The 27,105-nt window shown below is 39.0% G+C and overlaps 1 protein-coding gene across 2 annotated transcripts in view; it reads right to left on the bottom strand.

Moving 5' to 3' along the window:
* Nucleotides 1-27,105, bottom strand: part of RnrL (Ribonucleoside diphosphate reductase large subunit) — a 190,853-nt gene that overhangs the window by 88,775 nt on the left and 74,973 nt on the right. Inside the window, exons 16-17 of one of the 2 annotated variants that reach the window (XR_012967196.1) lie at nucleotides 24,715-24,903; nucleotides 21,902-23,986 (exon numbers count right to left, since the gene is read on the bottom strand). Coding sequence is in view for 1 of the 2 variants with exons in the window: in XM_076199396.1 (XP_076055511.1) it covers nucleotides 23,771-23,986; nucleotides 24,715-24,903 (405 nt within the window). In the remaining variant the exon portion in view is untranslated. Of the gene's footprint in view, nucleotides 1-19,433; nucleotides 23,987-24,714; nucleotides 24,904-27,105 lie in introns of those variants that run through there. The other variant, XM_076199396.1, reaches the window with a different exon arrangement.

Here is a 27,105-nt window from a genome sequence, read left to right as displayed (position 1 = left end):
AAATTACAGATTATCTGATCATAGATTACGGAAGCAATAGTTTCAGCTTTCTTATTGATTATGGGTTGTAATATACAGAATCTTGAAAAATAATAAATAGCAACAAATAGGTATTTAAAGCCGTTCTCTGACATAGGTAATTCTAATGTATCAATGTGAACTCTTTCCCAAGGTTTCTGTGGAATGGGATAGGTGAGTATAGGAGCAGGATTTGGTGTATTTCCCTTCACCTTTACACATTTTACACACTTTTCTATATAATCATATATAGATTTCTTCATACCTGGCCAAAAGTATTTAAGTTGCGCTTGTCTATAAGTTTTATCCTTTCCAGGATGTGAACTACAATCACTATCATGAAGTAATTTCAATATCTCATTTACAAGAGTTCGTGGTATAACCAACTGATTTACTTGACCTCTAGAAATATCTTTCCCACTTACAAATGTTTTCCTATACAAAATTCCATTAATCAAATGAAATTCCTCTATCTTATACCCCTTTGGTAGCTTTGGAGGATCTCCTCTTGGGTTCATCAATTGTTTGATTATTGAATCACATGTCTCATCATCTCTCTGTTCTCTTATTAGCATTTCTTCATCTAAATTTACTAATTCTTCTATACTACAAACAAAATTAATCAACCCAGTCCCAGTCATTGGTTGACTAATGTTTCTAGAAAGTGGATCTGCTACATTCCTTCTACCCGGAATATATTCAAATTGAACTTCATAGCACTGGAGTATCGTAAACCATCTAGCAAGTCTGCCTCTAAGATTCTTATGCTTAAATAAGTTCTGAATAGCTGTGTGATCAGTCCAAACTCTGATGGGATACCCTAGGATCATATCCCTAAAACTTTCTAAAGTATAAATTACTGCTAAAGTTTCTCTTTCTGTTATAGAGTAGTTTCTCTCCGCACTATTACAAAGTCTTGATGTGTAAGCTATGGGTTTCAAAGTTCCATTTCTCTCTTGCATGAGTATGCCTCCTAATCCTATGTCAGACGCATCAGTACAAAGAATGAATTCTTTTTCATGGTCGGGAAAAATTAATATAGGTGAACTCGTGAGTTTCTCTTTCAACTTGTCAAAAGCTTGCTGTTGTGCAGGTCCCCATATGAACTTTGAGTCCTTTCTTAACAAAGAACTTAGTGGATTAGCAATGTCAGCATAACTTTGAATAAATTTTCTATAATATCCTGTTAATCCCAAAAAGCTCCTAACCTTGTCTACATTGGTCGGAACTGGAAAATTCTTGACAGCGTCAATCTTTGAATTTACTGTACTAAGTCCGTGTCTGTCTATCTTATGTCCTAAGTAAATGACACTATCTTGCAAGAACTTGCATTTTTCAAGCTTTACTTTTAACCCTGCTTCTCCTAGTCTTGAGAATATCAAATCTAATTTCTTAAAGTGCTCCACTGCAGTCTGAGAAACTATTAAAATGTCATCTAGAAATACACTGGCAGTGTTTCCTAACAATCCATCTAGAATAGTATTCATTAATCTCATGTAAGTTAATGGACTATTACATAACCCAAATGGCATTCTCTTGAACTCATAATGTCCTGTTGTAGTAGAAAATGCAATTCTATTTGCCAAAAAGCTGATTTGATATCTATAGTACTAAAATATCTATTCTCAGTCCCCAAACTTCTCAAAATGTCACCGATAATGGGTAATGGTAACCTATCATGAATGGTGTGCTTATTCAATTCCCTGTAATCAATAACTGGGTGCATAGTCCCATCAGACTTTGGTACTAAGATCAGCGGAAAATTCCACTCACTTTTACTATGTTCAATAATATCCTGTGATAACATTTCAGTGATTAGTTTATCTACTACAGCTAATTTAGAGTGAGGAACTCTGTAGGCTGGTATGTAGATAGGTTGTGTTCCTGGTTTTAACTTAATGTGATGTTTTAAAACAGTTGTTTTGCCTAAGGCGTCCCCCGGCAAAGCAATTGCTTTTTTGTGTTTCACAAGCAAAGCAAATAAACCTTCATCCAACTCAGGGCAATTAGTTGATTGTAATAATTCTTTATATCTATTTCTTAAGTCTATTCCTTCTTGAACTGAACAGATTGATGAAGTTGGTAATTCTATCTTCTCACTAGTCTCATTTAAAATCTTAATAGGTTTAGTACACACCTGAATACATCCTATTTGTGTACCTTTCTTTAAAACTATCTCTTTATTCATAGTATTAATTACTAATACTTCTACTCTGTTCTTATTTGTCTTATAAATCCCTGAGTCCCACTTCAATCCTTTAATTTTAACTAATTCTGGGACTGTAATTATTTCAGAGTCTACATTGATTCCTTTCAAACACACTTCAACCTTATCAATTGACATGGGATGTAACAATGTCAACCTTGTTACTCCGCAATCTGCAATTATCAAGGCTTCTGTAGTTAATAATTTAGTAATCTCTGGGACCGCTCGGTCTCGCTATCTAAGATAGAAATTGTAGCAGTGTGTCGGTGAGGAAAGTTGAAAAACGGGGTCTTATTTACTGTAGTTTAATTGTAAGCGGATGTAAACAAACAAGCGACGTCTAGAACGTCTTCGTATCAGTAACTTAACAAAAACAAAAGATGTCTACATAGGATTCAATTAGATACACACGACTAAAAGTGCTGTATAGGATCTAAACCTATTACAAAGTATAAAACATATGAGAATCACATATATAAGGAATCTACAGCACCAGTATACAATTCTTTAACACCATTTTCATGTATATAAAAATAATAATAAGACTTAATCTCAATTTACCACAGAAATGTTATCTAAGGATTCATTGATTCCTGTCACTGGTCTTAAGTCTGGTTGATTTAAGAATGGGATTAACTGTGACTTCACTAAAATTCCTAAGTCAGCAGGACAAATTACCATGTTTTCTTTTCTCATAGTTGCAAATCCTATCAATAAATCTGGAAAAACAGACTCTTCTACCACTATCACTGGGATGTACAAATGTTCATTTGTATATAAGGCAACTTCTAGTTCCACCTTACCCAATGTTTTTAACTGATTTCCAGTTACACCTTGCAATGAGTAACGGATTGGTTCCAACATTTTCACTCCAGGGTTCAAATGGTGTAAAACTTTACTAGTAATTACATTAACTACAGACCCTGTATCAATAAAAATTTGAATAGGCTTATTGAACACTTTACCCGCAATGAGAGGTCCTACAGAAGTTTTACCAACAGTAATTATCAGTTTGTCAGTTTCTTTTATCTCCCTTGCATTCCCATATTTAACACAATACCGCCTATCGGTATATATATGGGGAGGTCTGAAACTGTTTATTCTGTGTCTGGGGGTTTTCCTCTTAGCCCTGGGGGTACCCGAAAATTTCGGCACTCATGAGTCCTATATCCTATTTTATTATGATAAATACAGAATGGAGGGTTCCTACATTGATACTCATGGTGTCCTTCGTATTTACAATTTCTGCAAATAATCCCATAAAAACATTCTTGTGCTTTGTGTCCCCATGTATTACAATTAAAACATAGGATTCTGGTATCCCTATCCCTAGATGGACTTCTAGCAGGCCGCCTATGTCCTACTTCGGTTTTCTTAAACTCTCTAGAGTTCCTATATTGGCTTTGTTGATTTATAGGCATTACATATGGGTTTATTGTTCTGGTTCCACTGTATCCTTTAAGATAATCTACTTCTAAACTTATATTTGATTTTAGATCCTTGTACAGCCTTTCTTCTGTTAAGTCATCAGAATTCTTTGCCAATAAGCTAAATGTAATCAATTTGATTACCTGTGCAATTTTCATCTTGTCACTAGATCTTTCTATCCAGTCTGAATCTTTCAAGATAGAATTCATGTCTTTTGACCATCTATCTAATCTAGCTAAGTACGCTGTGTCAGTTTCACTTGTCCTAACTTCCTTAATCATTTTTACCAATGACCTAATAGGATCCTGATCACATTTAGACATAAAATGTTTGATGAAGGCTTTTTTTGTAATTCTGATATTGGTTAATCTCCTCCATTTGCTGGAAATTAATGATAAATCTAGCCCTGCCATGCTCAGGATTGATATTTTCTTTGAGAATTTCTATCTTCCTACCCTCGTCAGTAATGTTTTACTGACTACGAGAATATCAATGAGATTGAGGAATTTATTAACCCCATAGGTATTAGATTCTCCAGTAAATTTTGGAATATTTGTGTTTGAGGTGTGAACTTCATGTCTTAACACGTTAGAATTCTGAGCGGTACTCATACTAATTACTAATACCTTGCTTTAGCCTGGCTGCTTGCGATGTCACTTCGTGATGTCAACTTCTATCTTGACGTCCTTCTACGGCCTTGTCATTCGTCAGCGACGTTGTTCCTCAGCTCCATCACACACTCTGCCTTGAAGACCGCCTTGTAGATGATGATCACCTTGAAGAATGCTTGTTCCAATCGTAGCAGTTACTTGGTTTGTAGATTTCTCTCGTAGTCGACCGTCCTTGGAACCAATACACTCTTTATTTTGGTTGTATTGTTCCCGTAGACTTTCTTGTATCCGTTTCTTGCACCCGTTTCTTGTCACCAGTTTCTTGTCACCAGTCTCTTCGGAGTATGTTTAACATTCAGTTCGTCGCACCGCTGTTCACCACTTTCACCACCCTTGTCACCACTGTCACCACCACTGTCGGTCCTCGACCATTACACTTATATTTGACTTGTAATTCCACTCGTCTCGAGGCCCCTTGCCTTCGTTACGTGAGTTTCACTAAATGTTCAAGTTCTTCTTATGCAGTAGGCCCTATGCCTTGTATTTCTTTAGTCTCACTAGTTTCCAATTTCATTAGGCCCCATGCCTAGTTCTCTCGACCTTTGGGTTAATAAAAGGGTGGTGAATTTCTTGCTTGTTAAACTAACGGACTACACGCAGAGTGCCCACCGGTTCTCTCCAATACTTCAGAGCACCTTCGTTCAGACGTCACTTTTTATTCGTCCAATAGTCTTTTACGTTTCAACACAAGTGACACACCTTAAGGGCGTGTCTTTTCCTTTTAAAGCCAATAGTATTACTCTACATACCCATTTACCTCCAATCCGAGAGGCTGTTACAGTCCTTCCAGAATTATTGCTGCATAAGCAAAATAGAAGCAAAAACATGACGTCATTGTGCAAGTGGTATGTCTTCACGGAGGTGGTCTGCAGCTAACACAGTTTAGATTACATCAGCGATTATAAAGCAGTCACCTCCGTCGGTGTGTTTACATAGACAGAACGACGCCTTCCAAACCCCTTCCAATCTTTGTTTATAACAACAGTAGGCGTCGAATCTTGACTTGTTGACTCAGCATGTATTTCACCTGATTACCATTCGTACAACTACCGGCTTCTTACACATGGATATGCATCGGTGCTTTTGAAACAATATATTTCACATCGATCCTGAAACAGAAACTTTGACACGGAAATCGTTCAGTAAAAAGAATGTACATACATCAGTTACAATAGTACTAGTGGTTCATATTCATTAAATAGAAACGAAGACACATACCCGCTATGTTTGGTCCTGAAAAATCATACTCTTCCGTAACAGTAGTTGAGACCGGTAGATGGATAAATTCTTATGAGTTGAAACATAATAGTACATAATAGTACATGGGGTGGGGGGTGTCGAATTTCACCAGAAAAAAACGTTACATAATTTTTGAACGGGCCCCGAATAGTAATTCAGCCCATCTAATATTAATTCCTCACACTTCACAATATAGAAAAAGCCTACACATGTAATCAGGAAGAACAACTGGTTCTATACAGCTACACAGCTCTGGACAGCGTTTGAGCCTTATAAGATATTTTAAATGATAAATATTTATCCTGCTATTGCTGCTAGATCTATTTCTTACAGATAATAAATACATAGCATTAACATGACAACCCCTAACATTTTATGGCTCCTGATGGCCGCATCATTTGTTGATGGGTATCGGGATGTTTTGGGTAATAAAACCTTAATTTACTTACGAGTGGAAGGACTGCTCACATCCACCTTTTCTCCGGTTGGTGCAGTTGAATGCAGCACAAGTTGGCATTGTAAAATGATCGTTAAATATGTAAAACACGCCAGTATATAGAAGCGAAAGCTGCCGAGAACTGTAAGGGACGCTATCAATGCTATCAGTCAATCGCGTGGCGTGGGTTTGTTTTGGTACTACCAATATGGCTGTTGCCGACCTCATAATCAGGACACCGATCCGTGATCCAGTTATTTTTAGATCAGTGGGAAGGCCACGGAGCGACAACGAATGAGGATGGGGTGTCTCGGAGACCCCGCCGCGAAAGACGCCCGCCAAGGTGGCTGCAGGACTATGATGTAGAGGAAGGAGAAGACGAGGAGTAGGTTGATCTCGAGATCAAGGGGGGTGTGGTGTGAGCGTGAGTGTATATGACGCGGACGGGGACGGACGGCTGGCACCCCCTCCCCCTCCTTCGGGGGGGAGGGGGTCAAAGGGCACGAGCGCTGGTATCCCCCTTCCCACCAGAGGGGGGGGAGTGCCCTCGCGTCGGCGTGGGTGAGCCAGTGCCTGGGAAGGACCGCGCGTGGGTGATGGGGTGAATGTGAATGTAAGAGAAGTATACACAAAGGAGGATCGGGTAGGCTAGTATTAATGGTTAGGAGGTAGGGAATTAGGCTAGATTTAGACTAGGCGCAGTGGAGTGTGTGTTAAGAAGGAAGGCAAGGACCCACCCAGGAGCGACCGAAGAACCGTCGTCATCGACGCACAAGTAAGTACTTTTGATCACACATGGTCAGTGAAATGGCAAATGAACTTCAATATCTCTAAGTGTAGCGTGTTAAACGTAGGGCTACACAACCCCAAAAATATATACAGCTTAGATAACACGTTTTTAGACAAATCTGAGTGCGAGAGGGACTTGGGAGTTCTGGTGAGTCTATTAGCACCAGAAATAAAGCTAACAGAGCATTAGGTTTCATTGCTAGGACAGTAACGAATAGAAGTGCAGAGTAATTAAACTCTAGCGATAGTTAGACCCACCCTTGACTATGCGGTACAGTTTTGGTCTCCATCCTACAGAATGGACATCAATTCACTAGAATCAGTACAGAGAAGAATGACCAAAATGATACATGGACTCAGAAATTTGCCTTACAAAGAGAGGCTTGGGCACCTTAACTTACACTCTCTGGAAAGACGCAGAGCACCGGGTGATCTAGTAGAAGTGTTCAAGTGGATCAAAGGTTATAACAAGGGTGATGCAAACAAGGTCATCTTAATAAAACAACAGGGCAGGACTTGCAGTAATGGGTATAAACTGGACAAATTTAGATTTAAGAAGGAAATAGGCAAGAATTGGTTTACTAATAGGGTGGTCGATGAATGGAGTAAACTTAGTAACCATGTAGTAAGCGCTGAAAATATCAGTTGTTTTAAAAAACGATTAAACAACTTTATGGATGGGGATGACATTTGGTGATGGATACGGAGCTGCCCAATGTAGGCCTTATGGTCTCTTGCAGTCCCCTTTATTCTTATGTTCTCATGTATCTATATACCAAGGGCTTTTTGCTCCTTACAAGTGAGGTGGCTAAGTCAAAATGCTACACAAGGATGCCGACATCAACGTCTTGATTATATTTTTTGTAGTTGTACACGAGTTACCCTCAGATTCTGTTAACTGGTTTGATCACATTCTGTTTAGTATTACTCAGAGTAAAAGAGAATGAGTTATACAGCAGTGACTTTATATTTTGTAATGCAAGTAGTGTGATGAATTATACATATGGCAGCTGATGCTGCACAAGAGAATTTGACTAATACTGAAGTGGTTAAGGGAGAGAAACTGGAGGATATGGAGTTTTAGATACTTGGGTACAAATATGGTGGGAAAGGGAGGAGTGGAGGTGAAATGTAGATTGAGAGAAGCAAGTAAATGCCTTGGTGGATTAAAATGTGTAATGAGAAATAGACGTTTGGGAATGGATGCTAAGAGGAGATTATATGAAGGAGTGTTGTGTTGACAGCACTGTATGGGGCAGAAACCAGGGTTGCGGAGTCGGATGGTATAAGGTCCGACTCCGACTCCTTTGATTCCTCCGACTCCGACTCCTTTGACTCCTCCGACTCTTTAACTCCTTGACCCCTATGTGGAAATCTACTCTGCAGATCCATATACCAGCCTCCCACACCTATTCAGCAAGCATTTTATAAATATTTTTCATGTATATTTATTTTTACGTGGAACAGTCACTTGTATGATAAATATACTCACATATACACTCAACCAGCTTTATATATATATATGCACACAAGCACGTATATTTGTATAAACGTATATCAAATATATAATGGTATTATTTATGCTCATGATCATCTACCAGCTTATGAGCACTTTCAAATTGTCATGGCAGAGTTGCCACTTCAAGCTATATATTTTCTTTTTCCTTTGTGCCCCTCCCCTCCCCCCTAAAAAAAAAAATCATCTGTTATTTCATTTGTCCAATCTCATAAACCTTCTATCACAATATTAGAAAAAAATGTGACAAATCATGATGAAAGGTTAATGGGGGATGCCCTACCTAGTACTTACTGCAGAATTAATTTCACCATGTTATCATAAAAACCAGGAATCAGTTCAGGAAAGAGAGAGACAACCTTCCCCTGTGCACACAGTTCATAGCTGCTGTTGTTCCTCCCCTTTTCAGTCATCACAAAATGCTGTGACATATGTTCTAATGTCATTCCTATCTGGCCTCTGAGACTGGACAAAGTTTATCTCAGGGCATTATCCCAGCATGACATAGCTCCTACAAAACAGTAAACCACACAAAAACACTTCCATTGACTTTTACATACATAAAGACATACATGCATAGTGCATACGTAGTGGATATATACTATTGTCTACACTGTCATGTACGTGTGTACATGATGGAGTTCTAGATGTTAACATAATTTGAATAGACTGTCAACAAAGGTAAAGTAGCTAGTTTAAATTATTTAAAGATAAAAATCATCTGTCACTTGACAGTTGACAAATTATTCAGGAATTTGAATTAATAATATTTATTGAGTATTTATTAAAAAATAGAAATACATTCCAATGGCTATAACTCCCATAGTATAGAATGAATGAAACATTAATACAAACTATATTCTGGAAACTTCTATATATTGTATATATCCTGTAACTAGCTATAAAACTATTCTATACTGGATGGCTATTAAATTTTCTCAACACAAAACATATCAAATTTTTTAGATTTTTTAAACTTGGAATAATGAGACCTACTGCTTTCTATTTGCACAATAGCAACAAGTTATTTCACAGTGCACATCTATAGACAGTATTTTACAGCTATTGTTGGCTTGCCGATTACTGTAATGGTAAAAATGCAGACAAAGCTTTCAAGAATATAACAAAATATATGCACTGTACCTCGAATACACCCGTATTATTACGTTATTAACTAGGTTAAAAATTAAATCTATAAAAAATTCTTATAATACATACATACATACATATACCAAGGCTTTTTCCCCCTTACAAGGGAGGTAGCAAAAAAGGAAAAGGCATAAAATCATTCCCACCCATTCCATCCCTGAATACACTCCACACAACCTCCACCCTCCCTCTTATCTTAGCACCTCCTGGATGACGAGTCATCCCTGCACCTTGTCCACTGCCCTGGGTCAGAAGCAGTGTCACAAGACACAGCACATCCACAGCAAGGCCGCTTCATTAAATCGGCGACCCCCCTCTCTGCCCCCCCCCCCATGCATAAAAGGAGAAGACGAGGAGAAATCCCTTTGGGCTGCGTCAAATTTTGCTCACACATACTACCTCACCCCCCATCCCCCCGCCCATTCCACCTCATGCATCACAACATCATCCATATACAACCATTCTCCATTCACCCCTGTCTTCTGTCCTCTTCTGTCCTTCTTCAACAGACATTCCCCTCTTCCCCAAAGCCCCCTTCACCCCATCCATCCACCTCATCCTAGGATGTCCCCTCATGTTTACTCCCTTCACATCTGCCTTCCATACCTCTTTTACTAGTCTTTCTTCACTCATTCTTTCCATGTGTCCAAACCATCCTAATACTATTTCATCAACCCTATCTCCCAACTCCCTTTCCACCCCCATTCTTCTCCTCACCTCCTCATTTCTCACTCTATCTAGCCTAGTAACCCCCATCATACTTCTCAGACACCTCATTTCAAACACATTCAAACTCCCCCTCTCTTATGTTCCATGTTTCTGCCCCATACAGTGCTGTTGGCACAATCACGCCTTCATACAGTCTCCTCTTAGCATCCATTCCCAAATGTTTATTCCTCATTACACTTTTTAATCCACCAAGGCATTTACTTGCTTCTCTCAATCTACATTCTACCTCCACCTTCACTCCACCTTTTCCTGCCACATTTGCACCCAAGTATCTAAAACTATCCACTTCCTCCAGTCGCTTTCCCTTAATGCTCACTTTCAGTCTACTGCCACTTTCACCCCTTGTACATCTCATCACCTTACTTTTACCCACATTTATCTTTAGCTTTCTTCTATCACATACTCTCCCAAACTCTGTCACCAACTTCCTCAGTCCCTCCTCCGATCCTGCCACAAGCGCAGTGTCATCAGCAAACAACAACTGGCTCACCTCCCACTTTTCTCCATTTTCTTTAACCATCTCCATTCCCTGACTCACTACCCTTGCATTTACCTCTCACTACCCCATCCATGTATAGATTGAACAGCCAGGGCGACATAACGCATCCTTGACGAAGTCCCACCTTTACCTCGAACCACTCACTCTCTCCATTTCTAATCCTGACACAAGCTCTATTACTCTCATAAAAACTCTTGACAGCTCCTAGAAGCTTTCCTCCTATCCCATATATCTGCATAACCTCCCACAATGCCTTTCTGTCTACCCTATCGTAAGCCTTTTCCAGATCCATAAAAGCCCAAAATACATCCTTCCCCTTTCCTATAGCTTTCTCACATATTTGTCTTACCACAAAGATCTGATCTGTCCTAAATCCACTGTTCCTCACCAATTACTCCCTCTGTTCCTCTCCTAATCCTCTCAATCAAGATCCTCCCAGAAGCCTTCCCAACTACACTTAACAAGCTAATCCCTCTGAAACTACTACATTCACACTTATCCCCTTTTCCCTTATAAAGTGGAACTATACAGGCACTCCTCCAGTCCTCTGGTACTCTACCCTCTCTCCAGCAAACATTAAATAACCTCACCAGTCAGTCCACCATCACTGTACCTCCTTCCTTTAGACATTCTGCATGGCATCCATCCAGACCAGGTGCTTACCTGCTCTCATCATGTTAACAACTGCCTTCACTTCATCCTTCCTTATTTCTCCTCCATTTTCCTCACTCATCACTCTTATTTTCTTAGCATTTCCCACTGCAACTATCTTTCCCTCCCTATCCTCCTTCACATTTAGCAACTCCCAAAAATATTCTGCCCATCTTCCCCTTACTGCCTTCTCTTCCATTATCATCTCTCCATCTGCACCTTTTACCTTTTCTTCTCTACTTGATTCGCCTCCTCTTCCTCTCTTAATTTCTTTCCAAAACATCTTTTTATTACTTTCAAAATTTTCTGTCATACTCTTACCCCACTTCACATCTGCTCTCCTCTTTGCCTCCTTTTCCTTTTGCTTTACTTCTCTTTTCTTTGTACCTCTCATATGACTCCCTCGTCCTATTCTGTAACCAATCTGTGAAAGCTCACTTCTTTTCTCCTACAACCTTCTTTGTTTCACTATCCTTCCTTCTATTTCCTCCTGTCCTTGTTCCACACACCATCCTTGCACACTTTGTGACTCCCTCCTTGAACCATCCCCATTCCTCCTCCACACCTAGCTCTACTCTATCCTTCACTCCCTCCTTCAGCTTCTTCTTGTACTCCTTCTCCTTTTCCTTTAAAGAGTTCACCCTAAGCACCTCCCTACCTTTTGTCCCTTTCCTCTTTCTCCATCTATCCTCCACTCTCAACTTACCTTCCACCAAAAAATGATCTGATATTCCCCCACCCTCTCCCCTTAGCACATGTACATCCTTAACTCTTCCTATCATAGTCCTATTTACCACTACATAATTCATCAACGCTCTATCTACCACCCTTCCCTCCACCACCCTCTCCCAGGTGTACTTATGCTTGACTTTCTTCCAAAACACTGTATTTGCTATCATCAACTCTCTAGACACATTTCCACCATCAACTCTCCACTACGATTCTTTCCTGGAACTCCACATTTCCCAACCACTCCATCAATTGGACCATTTCCTACCCTAGCATTAAGGTCTCCCAGTACTATTACATTGACATTTCTCCCTAAATCCTCTATGCACTCATTTAAATCTATCCAAAAGGCCTCCCTTTTTTCTACACTCTTCTCACTGGCAGGCCCATATGCACTTACAAAGACCCACATCTCTTTTCCCAGTTTCACCTTCATCCACATTATCCTTGAGGAAACCTCCTTCCACTCCACTACACGTTTACCTATCTCTTCACTTACTAGAATAGCCACCCCTTCCCTCCCTCGCCCTCTCTTCACTCCTGATAACCTCCCACTTACACTCACCCTTCCCTTTCAACTTAGTTTCACTCAAAGCCAACACATTCATCTTTCTTCTCACAAACATACTATCTCTTCCCTTTTACTCTCATCTGTACCACATCCACGCACATTAAGGCCCAAACTTTAGGGTGCTGATCCGAAAACTTCCAGACCCTCTTATGCCTTTACTTTTTCGTTTAGGAATGTCCCCTGTGGGGCTACAAGGAGAAGGATGCCTAGTCCCACTCCCCGTCCCTTTCTTCTTGCCTCTTACGATCCAAGTGGAAATACTTGGTGGCAGTATTCTTTTCCCCCAGTATTATTACATTAATAACGAGGTTAAAGCTCAAATCTATACAAATTTCTTATTTGTAAACATAAAAAAATAGGCTTTATTCATAATTATAGAACTTATAGACTACTCAATTGAACTGTGCAAATAAAAAAATAGTAGTTTGTACTTTATATAAGTAGGGTAAACTGATATCTTAATGTGATGAAAATGGTTGGTTAGACTAGCCTATGAATAGAGGCAGCCTATAGTCTAGGAAAAACAAATTCGACCCTACAATTTATGGTAAAAAGAAAGGTAAATGTGGATAATAAGGTTATCTTGGGATTATCTTTTTTTTTTTTTTAATGAAAAAATAAAATAAAATAAATAAAAATAAAACAATAAAAATAATTAAAAAATACAAATATAAAAGAATCAATTTTTTATTATTGCATTAGTTTTGTTTATTTTCTCTATTTTTTAAGAACCCGATAATCAACATGTACCAAAAGAAATAGGTTTTATCTGTATGTATGTATATATATACATATATATATATATATATGTATATATATATATATATATATATGTATGTATATATATGTATATATGTTGTGTATGTTAAAGACAGATTGAAAATTTTTAGAAGCTCTGCCATGGGATACGAACCCTGACCCGTGCGTCCACGAGGAGCTAAGATGTGAGGGTGGAAGGGATGATGGGTGGAAGTGGGTTTATGCCTTTTGACTTGGCTACCTCCCTGATAAGGGGGAAAAAGCCTTTTGTATATAGAATTATGGTTATGGGTTGAAGCATAAATATTTGGTACACTTAGGCCTAATTTACAATTTTTATAACATAATCAGTTTTAAATTAAATTAAAATGGTTCATGATTTTCTTTACTCTTTCTATTTTTCATTGCTTCACTTGTAGGCCTATCATAGTAACTAGTAACCATGATTGGTAGCCTGTTTCTATTTCGTATATTTTAAACCAGGGGTTCCCAAACTGGGGGAAATTTGAAGCTACCAGGGGGGAAATAATTATACTACCTACGAACTAAAAAAATCTCAGATGAATTTTCTCATGTCTGAGAGAGAGAATGCCTGTTTATCAGTATATATGTACATTTGAAAAATAAATTAGTAAATAGTCACAGTGTTTTAACTACTCTTTCCCTCATACACATGAAGGGGGAAATCTGGATGGTTGAACTGGGTGCAGGGGGGAAATGACAGAAAAAAGTTTGGGAACCACTGTTTTAAACCACTAAATTTCTTTGATAAATGTATGATTTTCATGTTCTGAAGTAGCTTTACTATCATAATCTAGCATATTTCTATTAAAGGAAAATGTGATAAAACTACCGAAAATGAAGGAAAAGAAAATTCACTGGGAGACACTGCTTCAGGCAGAATCTGCAGCTGTTGTTTGTTTACATTAGTACTATACTCGGTGCATCGAAAACTGGCCGATAGGGCGGAGCACGGAGATTCCCCCTGTGTTGCCACATATAATTATTTTATAATTCTATTTTATTTTAAACTTTATTTTATTATTTTATAATGTTGCCACATATAATTATATTATAATTTTTTGTCACACACCACCACTGAGGTATAAATCAAAGCAATGTTTTCTATACAAAGGTTTCGTTTCCTCGATTCGTGGACATGGCATATGTGCGGGAGAGAGCGACGTTGCCACTCTATCCCTCCTCTGGCCACGCCCCCACACTGCATTCAGAAAACATTGCATCCACACGCACGTTCTCGCCATGGATATATTATATATATATATATATATATATATATATATATATATATATATATATATATATAGAGAGAGAGAGAGAGAGAGAGAGAGAGAGAGAGAGAGAGAGAGAGAGAGAGAGAGAGAGCGAGCCGTGCGGGCCGTGTTATCTGTTGAGATGTGGCATTACCGGGAAATTCCCTAGCCCCGCCTTAGCGGCCAGTTCTCGTTGCGTCTACTATAGTAGCACAAAATGCCGTCACATGGTGGCAGCACAAATTGATGTATATTTATGTTGAAGTACAAGCATTGCAGTATAGTACAAAATATTATATATATATATATATATTGTATATATATTATATATATATATATATATAGTTTGTATACCGTATTTTTCGGACTATAGCCCGCACCGTTATATGACCCGCACCCCCTTACACCTTAGTGAAAATCCACACAAGACCCGCACCGCTGTATGACCCACAGTCATATGGCATGCACGGCACTATAGATCCGACGATGTATACTACCCATGCATGGGTGGCCCCAGGCACAGCTCACGGCGGTTGTTGTTATGGCCGGCCGTTGACGTGGTGATCAAAGTAATTTCAAAGCTGAGGCTTTTTCTAAATTTTCTGTTTCATCAATGCTTATGTGATTTATAAAAAAAATATACATGTTTTCCGTTATTGGCAGGTTTCTTGGTGATATCTTGCTTTTCAGGATTCATCACACATCAAAGGCCGACACGTACGTACACAACCTCACAATTTGGTTTCTGAAGCTGCCACTAGATGTAGTGGTAGCTTTAATGAAAGAGGGGTGATCTCGAAAGTGTGCAACTGATCTTACGATGCCTTTGGGATGGGTCGAAGACGCGGCATTGCGATTCATGATCATGATACCAGCATTCCTCCTGTCCTGTTTATTTCTGATTGTGATGAAGATGAAGAATAACCAACAAATTACATTTCAATGTATTTTATTACACTTATATATATATTACAAAGAACCTTAATCAATTTGTGTAAATAATGCCATAAAACCCTGTTTGGTTGTTTACCGGTAATCAATCAATTGGTTTATAAATGCCATACAAAGACTGGTAATTAATTATTAAACCAAACAATTTCCAATGGTTAGTTTTCAATAGAATAGAACAATAATTGAACACATTGCTGAACTGTTATGAACAGAGTCAATGGAGCACATCGTTATTAGAAAAAAAGCACAGTCAGTGATCACAGACGACAGAGTCAATAATGTTTATGAAGGCGTATCATCGCTCACGAAGCCATCGAATTCCTCATCCTCTGTTTCGTCATGGAAGAGGTTGTGGTATAAATCGGACAATTCTGATGCAGTGACCTCATCCGTTTCCATTTCGATTTCGGATTTGTCCGATTCCTTTTCCGAGTCGTAGCATGCATCGAACATTGCAGGATGGCACATTTCTGATTTACGGAAATCGTTCTGAATAGTCGATTCTTTAATTTTTCTCCATGCTTGAACGACCCATTATGCACATGTAATGCACAAATTTAGCATTAAGGAATCAGGTACAGTTTGTAATTTGTAACTGCGAAAATGGCTGCCCGCTTGTTTTTGTTTGATCGCGGCACACGATGTTGGTGTTGGTACCAGTCAGTCTTGTATTGTATGTTCATGCTGTTTAGTTAAGCCTGTTTTATTTGTGATAATGCCTTTATTAATAACAAGAGCATGTACAGTGGGTAAGATACTGACAAATCCTACCTTCTCTTTGTCGTTTGTCTCGATCGTGCGCGCTGTATTATGACATTGATCAACTTTCATTCGACGAACCCGGTCGGTCCTCCCGCAAATCCCTGATCCGAGAGGGCACCCAACTAAACTAAACTAATCGTTCAATTTTTTTTTTTTTGACTGCGTAAGAGGGCAATTTCTAACCAGAATCCACAGATGACCCGCACCTTTATATCACCCGCACCCCCGATTTTTGGCCCCTTTCTGAGGCAAAAAGCCGCGGGTCATACACCGAAAAATACGGTATACAGTATATATATAGTTTCACTCTCCTTACAGGAAACAACTAGAAATACATGAACACAAACACTTTTACCCATACTGACAACGATAGCTTGTCAGTACTGTGTATTTTTCTTTTTTTTTTATTATTGATGGATTGTTTATTTGTTTCCATCTGGAGAGACCACTTAGTGTACATATACACTGCACACACTCACTATTGCCTCCAAAAGTAAAAGCAAAACCATACAAAAACTGCTAAATTGTGCAACTGGTAAAACCAAACAGGGAAACCATGTTTAAGAAATAATTTTATTGAACTTAAGGAGTCGGATAAAAAATTCCGACTCTGACTCCTAGTAGTCTTAGAAATCCGACTCCAGCTAAAACCTCCGACTCCAACTCTGCAACCCTGGCAGAAACATAGAACATATGGGAGGAGTTAGAACATGTTTGAGATAAGGTGCTTGATAGGGGTTACCAGACTGGATAGAGTGAGAAACAAGGAGGTGAGGTAGAGAGCGGGGATGGAAAGGGAGTTGGGAGATGGGATTGAAAGAGTATTAGGATGGTTTGGACACATGGAAAGAACAAGTGATGAATGATTATTAAAAGAGGTCTGGAAGGAGTGAACATGTGGGGCCAACCAAGGATGAGATGGATGGATGGGGTAAAAAGAGCATTGAGAAAGGGGAATGTCTATTGAGGAATGACAAGACAGAAGCAGGCATGATAGTGGGGGAGGGGAGGGGGGAAATCTTCATTGGGCAGGGGTCCAGGGGCAGAGCCCTGCACTTTTGCTCTTTCATGAGCAAATTTAAAAGTGTCTAGAAGGCAGTTTGAGGGGAAATTTTTATACAACTCTCCAGAAATTGCAAATTTGACAATGTGTGATTCTACTATACATCGTGACATCATGTATTGTTTTGCCATTGGCACTGAGCTGTGCTCTAGGCTATGATTACTGCTCTTGCTCAGAACTGGAATAAAATCTAGATTTTGCATGCAAGGTAGAATCTCAATGTCAATTGACTCGAATCATGCCAGCCACAGGATATTAACACATTTTGAAAATATGAAACTAATCACAAACTTACCGCTAAGCCTGTAGTTTGTCTCAACTTCTTATTTCCCAAGTGTTTTTTCTTGCCTCATGAAGCAGCCTTGCTGTGGATGTGCTGTGTCTTGCGACACTGCTTCTGACCCAGGGCAGTGGGCAGGGTGCAGGGATGACCCGTCATCCAGGAGGTGCTCAGATGAGAGGGAGGGTGGGAGGGGTGTGGAGTGTATGTAGGGATGAAATGGGTGGGAGTGTTTTTATGCCTTTCCCTTTTTGGCTACCTCCCTTGTAAGGGGGAAAAAGCCTTGGTATATGTATGTATGTATGTTTTTTCTTGCCAATGTGTTACTCAATTACCTGAAAACCACCCTTTCCTTAAGTTATGAAACATGAACACCATTCATAATAGGCTTTTCCAGCTTGATCAGTCTTACAAATACATTCTGTCGGTAATGTCCCATCCACTGCCGGCCGCAGCATCCAGTTCCACGACCATTTGCCACATACAGTTGCATCTATTTCTTTCACCTTCACTTCATCCTTCCTATCCATGATATTTGATTTAGCTTTAGATGCCATCTTAATGTCAAAAAAGTTATTCCAATTCCAGGGCCAACATACATGAACTAATAGTTCGGAAAAGACTGATGTCGAGATCGATATAGCAGAGCTGAGGTACACGAGCACATGTACAATAAAAAAAATAAAAAAAACACACACACACACACGCGCCATGATAGAGCTGAGCTAGCTATAGCCATGGGCCTAGGCTGAGTCCCTGGGCTGAATTGCTAGTAAACAAACACATGCAAGCTGTTCCATTGATGTTGCTATCAATACAATTCAACCAAAATAAAATCTACCCCCGTCATCACCTTGCTATACGTACACATGCGCACCACACCACGCAGTGCTACACAAAATGAATCACTTGCAGGCCAGCACAAAATAAACTGCTTACACACAGGTACAGCCAACATACTAATTGCCCAAAACTTCACATCAACCAAAAAATTATTCAACCACAATTTTTTTTTTTTTTTAACAGGATCATTTATTATAATCTGGAATTAATGACAAAAAATCAAGATCAGTCAGGAAAAGAAAAAAAAATCAGAATCCAGATTTAAATTGGAAGAATATCATGCCTTCAGAAGATGGGGGTGAATGGAGAATGGTTGTGTATGGACGATACTGTGATGCATAGAAGGGAGTGGGTGGGGGATGGGGGTATGAGGGAGTATGTGTGAATGATAATTGATGCAGCCTAAAGGGATTTCTTCCTGTCTTCTCTTTTTCTGCACGAGGGGGCAGAGAGGGGGGTCACCAATAAAATATCCTGGGTACTGTTATGCAGTGATAACAGTTCCAGAAGTGATTCATGGGTGAGCTAGTGGGCCAGCATGCAGAGGTCCATGGACAGGTAGGTAGTCAAGCAGTCAGCTGTCCATAGGCAGTCTGCCAGGATGGCCAGCTCACCAGGCAGGGCAGGTTGCAGCAACTTATCAAGTGTCCAGGACAGGCAATGGTGGCCAACAGGCAGGGAAGTCTGTGGCACCCAGAGGCAACCAACAGACAGGGAAGATGGCAGTGGCCAGCACAAGGTCCAGCAGCTAGAATGGCCACTCTCTGGGGTCACCATTTGTAGTAGCTGGCACTGGAATACCAGTGTTGCTACTACTGAGCTTTTACAAATAGTAAGTACCAGTAAGAAGTGGTTAAGAAAATATTGTTTCTCAATCCTTACTAATTTATTAATACCAAATTATAAGTCTATACATAGGCAAGACGACACACCAGTGAACACAATCTCTGGGCAAGAATGGCATGCCATACTATTACATACAAGTTAAAAACAAAGGGTGACTATAGGCTACACTACTATTGCAGGCAATTTTGCTTATCCACTTTATCTAATAGCTTCCATTTGGTTAAATTTTCTATACCATATTACCCATGAATGTATATTAAACCTTAAAATACAAGAACTTAATCTGAGCTTAATACAAATTTAGGTTTAAAAATAAAAGACAATGGGAATAATTAAATTTTATGCACCATATTACCCAAGAATGTATATTAAACCTTAAAATACAAGAACTTAATCGAAGCTTAATACAAATTTAGGTTTAAAAATAAAAGACAATGGGAATAATTAAATTTTATGCACATTCTGGATTGTTTCCAATACATAAAGCTCATCATGAGGCTATATCTAACAATGATATGTTGATATCTTGGGTCATAAGACTACATTAAACCCTAAGAAGCACTAGTCTTTATCAGTTGACCAAAAGGACATTTTGAACAATGAAAAAATTTAGCCATACCCCTCAATCCCATCCATTCTTACCACATCACACAACTAGCCAGAAAAAAAAAAATCCAACATCATCCTACTAATATCTACAACTTCCCACCAGGCCTCTGATATATCAGGTTGTTTTCTTGGGATAGCCAGTGTACTGCAGTGTAGATTGAAATGCTCAGCATGGGTCACCTGAACTTGTAGCCAGGCCCACTTTGTGCAGGACAGTGTCCCAAATGCAAGAATGCTGGTAGTGTTCTTGCATCTCTTAATATATTTTCCTCTGTAGGGATGGTTTTTTATTTCTAAAGATTTTGTAAGATTTCTTTGTTGCATTCAGTTGGCTGCACTTGTGTGATGCAACAAGATAATCAGAGCTGAGCACTCCAGCACATAATTGTGTTTATATCATTTTCATATGATATACCATGGGTACTTTGATTTCTGAGTGCAGGTGGCTTTGGTGCATCCTACCATTAATTTCAATACCCAGTACAATGTCCATGTACTTCCAATTGTTGGAACCCAAGTTGTGGAAGCACAGTCAATGCTTGCAACTAGTTTTGGTTTAATTTCTTGTTGATTTTCAGTCATATCACCAATATGCAACCTAAAGGTAATATGAGTATCAGATGTGAAGCCTAGAATTTTTTAGTTCCTTTCACATTTAATTTCACTGTTCGGTGTTTCTCTGATTCATGGTTGTCTACAGCAAACACTGCTATTGATGATCTTTGGGGAAGGCTTCCATTCTATCATTTCTGAACCACCATTATAATTCATCTAAGTAAGACCAGGTGTTCTTAAAAAACACACCTATAACAAAGCAGGTACAAGACTGACCTCTAAACCCAATACTCAAAACCTCCCAGACATTAGCTCTAAAGAGATCTCTCTTGAACAATAATCATTGGCACAACTGCATTCAGGCCACCACCTAGTAATGAAGCAGTAACAACACAGATTTGGCTTGGCCACAAACTCAAATTGTGTTAATGTAATCACCAAACAGAAGACACTGAACACAGTATCCTACCCATGCAGGCTGTTTGTTGCCAGTTACCTTGGGGCTGTGGATCTACTCCATCAGACCTAGGGCAAGACTGAACAACTTTGCTATTCATTATTCAATTACAATACTTTCATCCAGATCATACTAACACCAAAGTATGCTGTATAAGCTAAGGAACAAGCAAGACATTAGCATCATTAAAAAAAAAAAAGGTAATTTGAATTGTCAGTTTTGTTACATTATATATACATAAACCAAAGGCTCCCCCTTACAAGGGAGGTAGCCAAAACACAAAGGCATTAACCACTCCCACACATTCCATCCTCAACATACTCTAGCATCCCTCTTATCTTGGCACCTCCTGGATGATGGGTCATCCCTGCATCTTGTCCACTGCCCTGGGTCAGAAGCAGTGTTGCAAGACACAGCACATCCACAGCAAAGCCGCTTCAATCGGCGACCCCACCTCTCCATCCCCTCATGCAGAAAAGGAGAGGACAGGGAGAAATCCCTTCGGGCTGTGTCAATTTCTCACCCATCCCCTACCCACTCCCCCTCATGCATCACAGCATCATCCATACACAACCATTCTTCATTCACTCCTATCTTATGTCTTCTCCTGTCTTTCCTCAATAGACATTCCCCTCTTTCCCAAAGCCCCCTTTACCCCATCCATCCATCTCATCCTAGGTTACCCCCTCATGTTCACTCCTTCCACACCTCTTTTACTAGTCTTTCTTCACTCATCTTTCTATGTGTCCAAACCATCCCAATACTCTTTCATCAACCCTATTTTCCAACTCCATTTCCACCCCCACTCTCCTCCTCACCTCCTTATTTCTCATTCTATCCAGCCTAGTAACCCCTATCATACTTCTCACACCTCATCTCAAACACATTCAAACTCCTCCTATCTTCCTTATGTTCTATGTTTTTGCCCCATACAGTGCTGTCAGCACAATCACTCCTTCTTCATACAACTTTAGATATTTAGTGTTCAAGCACAGAAAAATATAGCATGTCCAGTGAAATTCCATTCTATCTCTCTGCAAAGAACAATTCAAGGATGATCAGTCTTCTCCAAAATATCTGAGAGATACACCCAAGTCAAAATTTACTTAAAGATAACAATGTCTTGCCCTTAACTAAACTTCAGTTGCAGAGTAAGGTGGCTAAGCATGGGTATCAATATTCTCACACCTATTCCTCCAACTTAAGATAGTGCAAAGATTGCACCCTATTTCTTTTCAAGAAACACTATTGGGCAACACATTTAGAAATTAGCATCTGACCAAAGATATATATATATATAGATAGGTCCAGTTTAGATTGTCAGGCCCACCAGATTACATCTCCAGGTAAGAGGTGAGGGGATTCATGGATTTTGAAAACAGGCAGGGGAGACTATTCTGTCATCCATCCACTACAAGTAGATACAAATCACAGGTATGTATGTGTATTTACCTAGTTGTATTACATGGGAAGGGAGCTATGCTCATAGTGACCCGTCTTTGTATCTTTCAGCATAAAGTTTTTTCTTAAAATCTTGAATAGTATTTGCACACACTGTTTCTTTATCTAAGTTACTCCATATATCCAGCACTCTCTGTGGGAAGCTATTTGTTTTCCGATCTCTTCTATAGTTATCCTTTTTGAGTTTCTTTTCATGACCTCTTGTTTTTCCATTGTCATTTTTTAGTAAATCATTCCTGTCAAGGATTTCCATTCCTTTCATGATTTTAAATATTGTCAGTAGATCACCTCTTTCTCTTCTCTGCTCTAGTGTTGATAGTTCCAATTTCGATAATCTTTGTTCGTATGTTAATTTGGAAAGAGCTGGTGCCAACTTTGTTGTTGCTCTCTGTATTCTTTCTAGTTTCCTTATATTCTTTTTAGTACTGGGTGTCCATAATGTCACTGCATATTCCAGCTTTGGTCTAATCAATGTAACTAATATCTTTTTAATCATTTCTTCATCCAAGTAGTCAAATGCCACTTTCATTGACCTTAATAGGCCAGTCTCACTAACAAGCACTATAGCCAAAAATAAGGCCTAGACTAGAATATGCGGCAACATTGTGGTCACCCAGTACCAAAAAGAATATAAAGAAAATAGAAAGAATCCAGAGAGCAGCAACAAAAATGGCACCTGCACTTGCAAACTTGTCATATGAGGAGAGATTGGCTAAACTGGAGTTACCAACTTTGGAGTAAAGAAGAGAGACAGGTGACCTACTGACCATCTACAGAATCATGAAAGGCATAGAAATACTCGATAGAGAGGACTTGTTAAACTGGGACAGGAGAAGCACAAGAGGATATGGAGAGAAAATAAAAAAACATAGCTACAGAAGAAATCTGAATAGAAAGTTTTCCACATAGAGTGGTGGACACTTGGAATAAACTGGACAATGAAACAGTGTGTGCAAAAACCATTCATGAGTTTAAGAGCAAACTAGACACTGCGAGATAGAGGCGGGACACCACGAGCGTAGCTCCCCTTCCTGCACAATACAACTAGGTAAATACACTTGTAAAGGTATGCAATGGAAATTATTTTATACTACCAAATTCCAAAATAAACCCAGCTTTCTATTGGTGAAGCAGTACTAGTTGACATACAATAGTAGTTTTCATATTTCAGTATAGGAAGAAGTTTTACTATATATACATACACAAAACAAAATGGAAAAACCCTAATAAGCACTAAAAGATATTCAGATATCTAGAAAATAAAGAGATCACACACCCCTTAGGATCCACACATAAGGCACTCATCTTTATTTTCTAGCGAACAAACCATGGCGGCCATATTTTGCAAACCTGCTCCATTAGCTACCTCCTTTGCTCCATTCCTGGTTTCAGCTGTATCATCCACCTTTTCTTTCAGTTTCTGTTTATCCACTGTGAATTGAATGGCATTGGCTGCTGGCTTGGTCCGCAGGTAATACATGCCAGTCTTTAAGCCCTAGAAAGAAACCAATACTTAAAAACAAACAAGTATACACACACAAAGAGATATCCCCTAACCCTGGTTAAAATACAAAAGAAAATGTGATCAAGGTAATAGCAATATCTCTAAATTCCCCCTTTCACCCCTTCTAAGGCTAATGTGCACAAAAATGCATCCAATATTTTCATTCCTTTCCAACTTTCTTCAGTCATTTACACCAATCCATAACTCTTCCCTTTTCTCTTCTTTCTTCTCATTAAGATGGACATATGCACTGGTAAATGTCCATTTCCTAACCCAACCTCAATTTCACCCACATTATCCTTAACATTTCTTTCCATTCCGCATTTTACCAATGCCACTACTTATCAACAGTGCCACTCCTCTCTCATCCTATTCCCACTTCTGACACCTTACCCATCAAGGTCTCAAACTCAAAGTCACTCTTCTCTTTCAATTTATTGTCACTCAGTGCAAGCACATTCATCTTTCTCCTTAAAATAATTTTTGTGGCTGCTCTCTGGATTCTTTCTATTTTCTTTATATTATTTTTGGTGCTGGGTGACCACAGTGTTGCCGCATATTCTAGTCTAGGCCTTATTTTTGGCTATAGTGCTTGTTAGTGAGACTGGCAACTTTCCAGGCCCTCTAACATATTCCATAGGAAGTGCAATATAAAATAAACCGTAATAAATCCTGTACAACATAAACATTATATAAATATACTTAATACTCATACTAACCTTCTTCCAGGCATAGAAGTGCATGGAGGTCAGCTTGCCATAGTTAGGTTCAGCAATATGGATGTTGAGAGACTGGCTCTGATCAATAAATGCTCCCCTGTCTGCAGCCATTTCAATCACAGTTTTCTGAGATATTTCCCAAACAGTCTTGTAAAGAGCCTTCAGGTCACCAGGAATCTTCTCAATAGACTGAAAAATAAATAAACAGATGTTCCAGTATGTGAAATATAATAAAAATAAGATTGACGAGATAAACACCATATGAGGACGGAGCCTTTATTTGTACGTTTCGCTTATTACAGCTTTTTCAAGGTACTTGAAAAAGCTGTAATAAGCGAAATGTCGTACAAATAAAGGCTCCGTCCTCATATGGTGTTTATCTCATCAATCTTGTCGGCAAACTGCCACTTTTAAGCAAAAATAAGATTACACAAAGAGCAATCACCTGTATAGATTTGATGTCAAAGGTGAATTAGAAATAGCAGAGTAGCTGGCAATTCTTATGGAAACCTCCTCGTAGGTTATAAACATGTACACAGTCCTACTATAAAGAGGGAAGGGACCACTCTTGGCTGCGCAACAAAACTCCAAGAGGAGGAAGTGTACCAATACACTGGAGAAATGCATGTATAGTTCTGTTTAAGGGAAAAGGGGACTTTAGTGAATGTTATAATCTTGTGATCAATCTGTTAAATAAAATTATTTAACTCAGCCACTGGGGTATTGGCTGCATATTACTGTGGGGTTAAAAGCTGCTCAGTAGCATGCAATTGATACTTTAGGGTCTATATGGGGCACCATACAGACTAGAGCCACACACCATTTTGTCTGTAATAAAGGAAATCTTTATAAATACTGTCCTGTATCACTTCTCTGAACATTCATTTCCTTTTCGAGAGAGAGAAAAAAAAAATATATATATATATATATATATATATATATAATCATGAGAGTCTCAGGAGTTTTCCAACCAGAACCCTAACATTTGGGTCTTTCAAATGGATGCAATACAGCTGAGAGTAAAGGAGAAGAGACAGGCAGTATGTTTGTCAGAAGATGGATGTGTTGGCAGTACGTGAAACTAAGTTGAAAGGGGGGAGCAAGTTTGAGTTCGGGAGTACTTGGGGTTGGGAGGGTGTCAGGAGTGAAGAGAGGACGAGGGAGAGAAGGGGTGATTATACTAGTAAGTGAAGAGATAGTTAACATGGCTTTTGTTTTTTTCAGAGAATCTGAAGCCCTTGCAATTAGCCCATGCTGTTACTAAGTTTATAACCTCTTGAATCTTTTGGCCTGTTTCTAATGTCAATCTGCTGCACACAATAGTGAAGTCATCAGCATAAGCCAATCCATGAACTCCAGCAGGAATTTGTTCTAACAAACTATTAATGGCTATGCTGAAAAGTGTAGGACTCAGAACACTTCTTTGGGAAATCCCTTCCTCTTGAAGATATACAGAAGAGAAAGAGCCCAGTCTGACTTAGATAACAATCAGACAAAAAGTCTTTTAAACAATGGAACATATTACCCCCGATACCCCATTCTGCAAGTTTCTTCAGAATGCCTCCCCGCCAGGTAGTATCATAGGCATTTTTCAAGTATATATATATATATATATATATAAAAAGCAATGCTCAAATTCTAAATTGCAAAGGCATTCTAATCTCCCAAGTTATAAAAAGTAAGGGATCCAGAGTGCACTTATTTCTTCTAAATCCAAACTGTCGGTTAGATAGATTCTTAGATTCCAAAAACCAAACTAAACGCATATTAACCATTCTTTCATAGATCTAACAAATGCAGCTAGTGAGAGCAATAGGTCTGTAGCTTTGTGGGAGATTAGTCTTTTCCAGCCTTTAGAATTGCAATGATAATTGAAGTCTTCCAAGATTTAGGAGAAGACCCAGAAGACCAAAATTTAATCAGCACATTTCAAAGGAATTTCTTCGAAGATATGGATAAATGAGCAACCATGGAATAAAGAATGTCGTCCTCTCCAGAAGAGGTTGGGGAGGATAAAGATAAAGCATGATCCAATTCATCCAAAGGTAAAAATAAAATTATACGCCTGTGTTCGTATTGGTAGGAGGAACAATCATGGTCTTGTCTCTAATTCTTTTGAAGTCAGGTGAATAATGAAGTGGACTTGAAATATCAGCATAGTGTCTTCCAAAAGCCTCTGCTACCTCTCTTGTATGATATAAAAGTCATTAATCTTGACAATGGGCAAGGGAAATGAAGTAAACATTCTTTGTAATTTTCTAATCCTATTCCATACTAAGGTAAGGGGAGAATCATATTTCAACTCCCTAATAAATTTAATGAAGGACCTCCTTGCTTTCTTAAAGATTTTTTTCTGCTTTGTTTGAGCTTTTCTGTACGTTATCCTATTGG

The sequence above is a fragment of the Oratosquilla oratoria genome, chromosome 16 (genome assembly GCF_046742065.1).
Source record: "Oratosquilla oratoria isolate Oo_2021 chromosome 16, ASM4674206v1, whole genome shotgun sequence".
NCBI classification, from domain to species: domain Eukaryota; kingdom Metazoa; phylum Arthropoda; class Malacostraca; order Stomatopoda; family Squillidae; genus Oratosquilla; species Oratosquilla oratoria.
The sequence above is the reverse complement of the archived record's forward strand: the minus strand, read 5'-3'. Positions and strand labels throughout refer to the sequence as shown.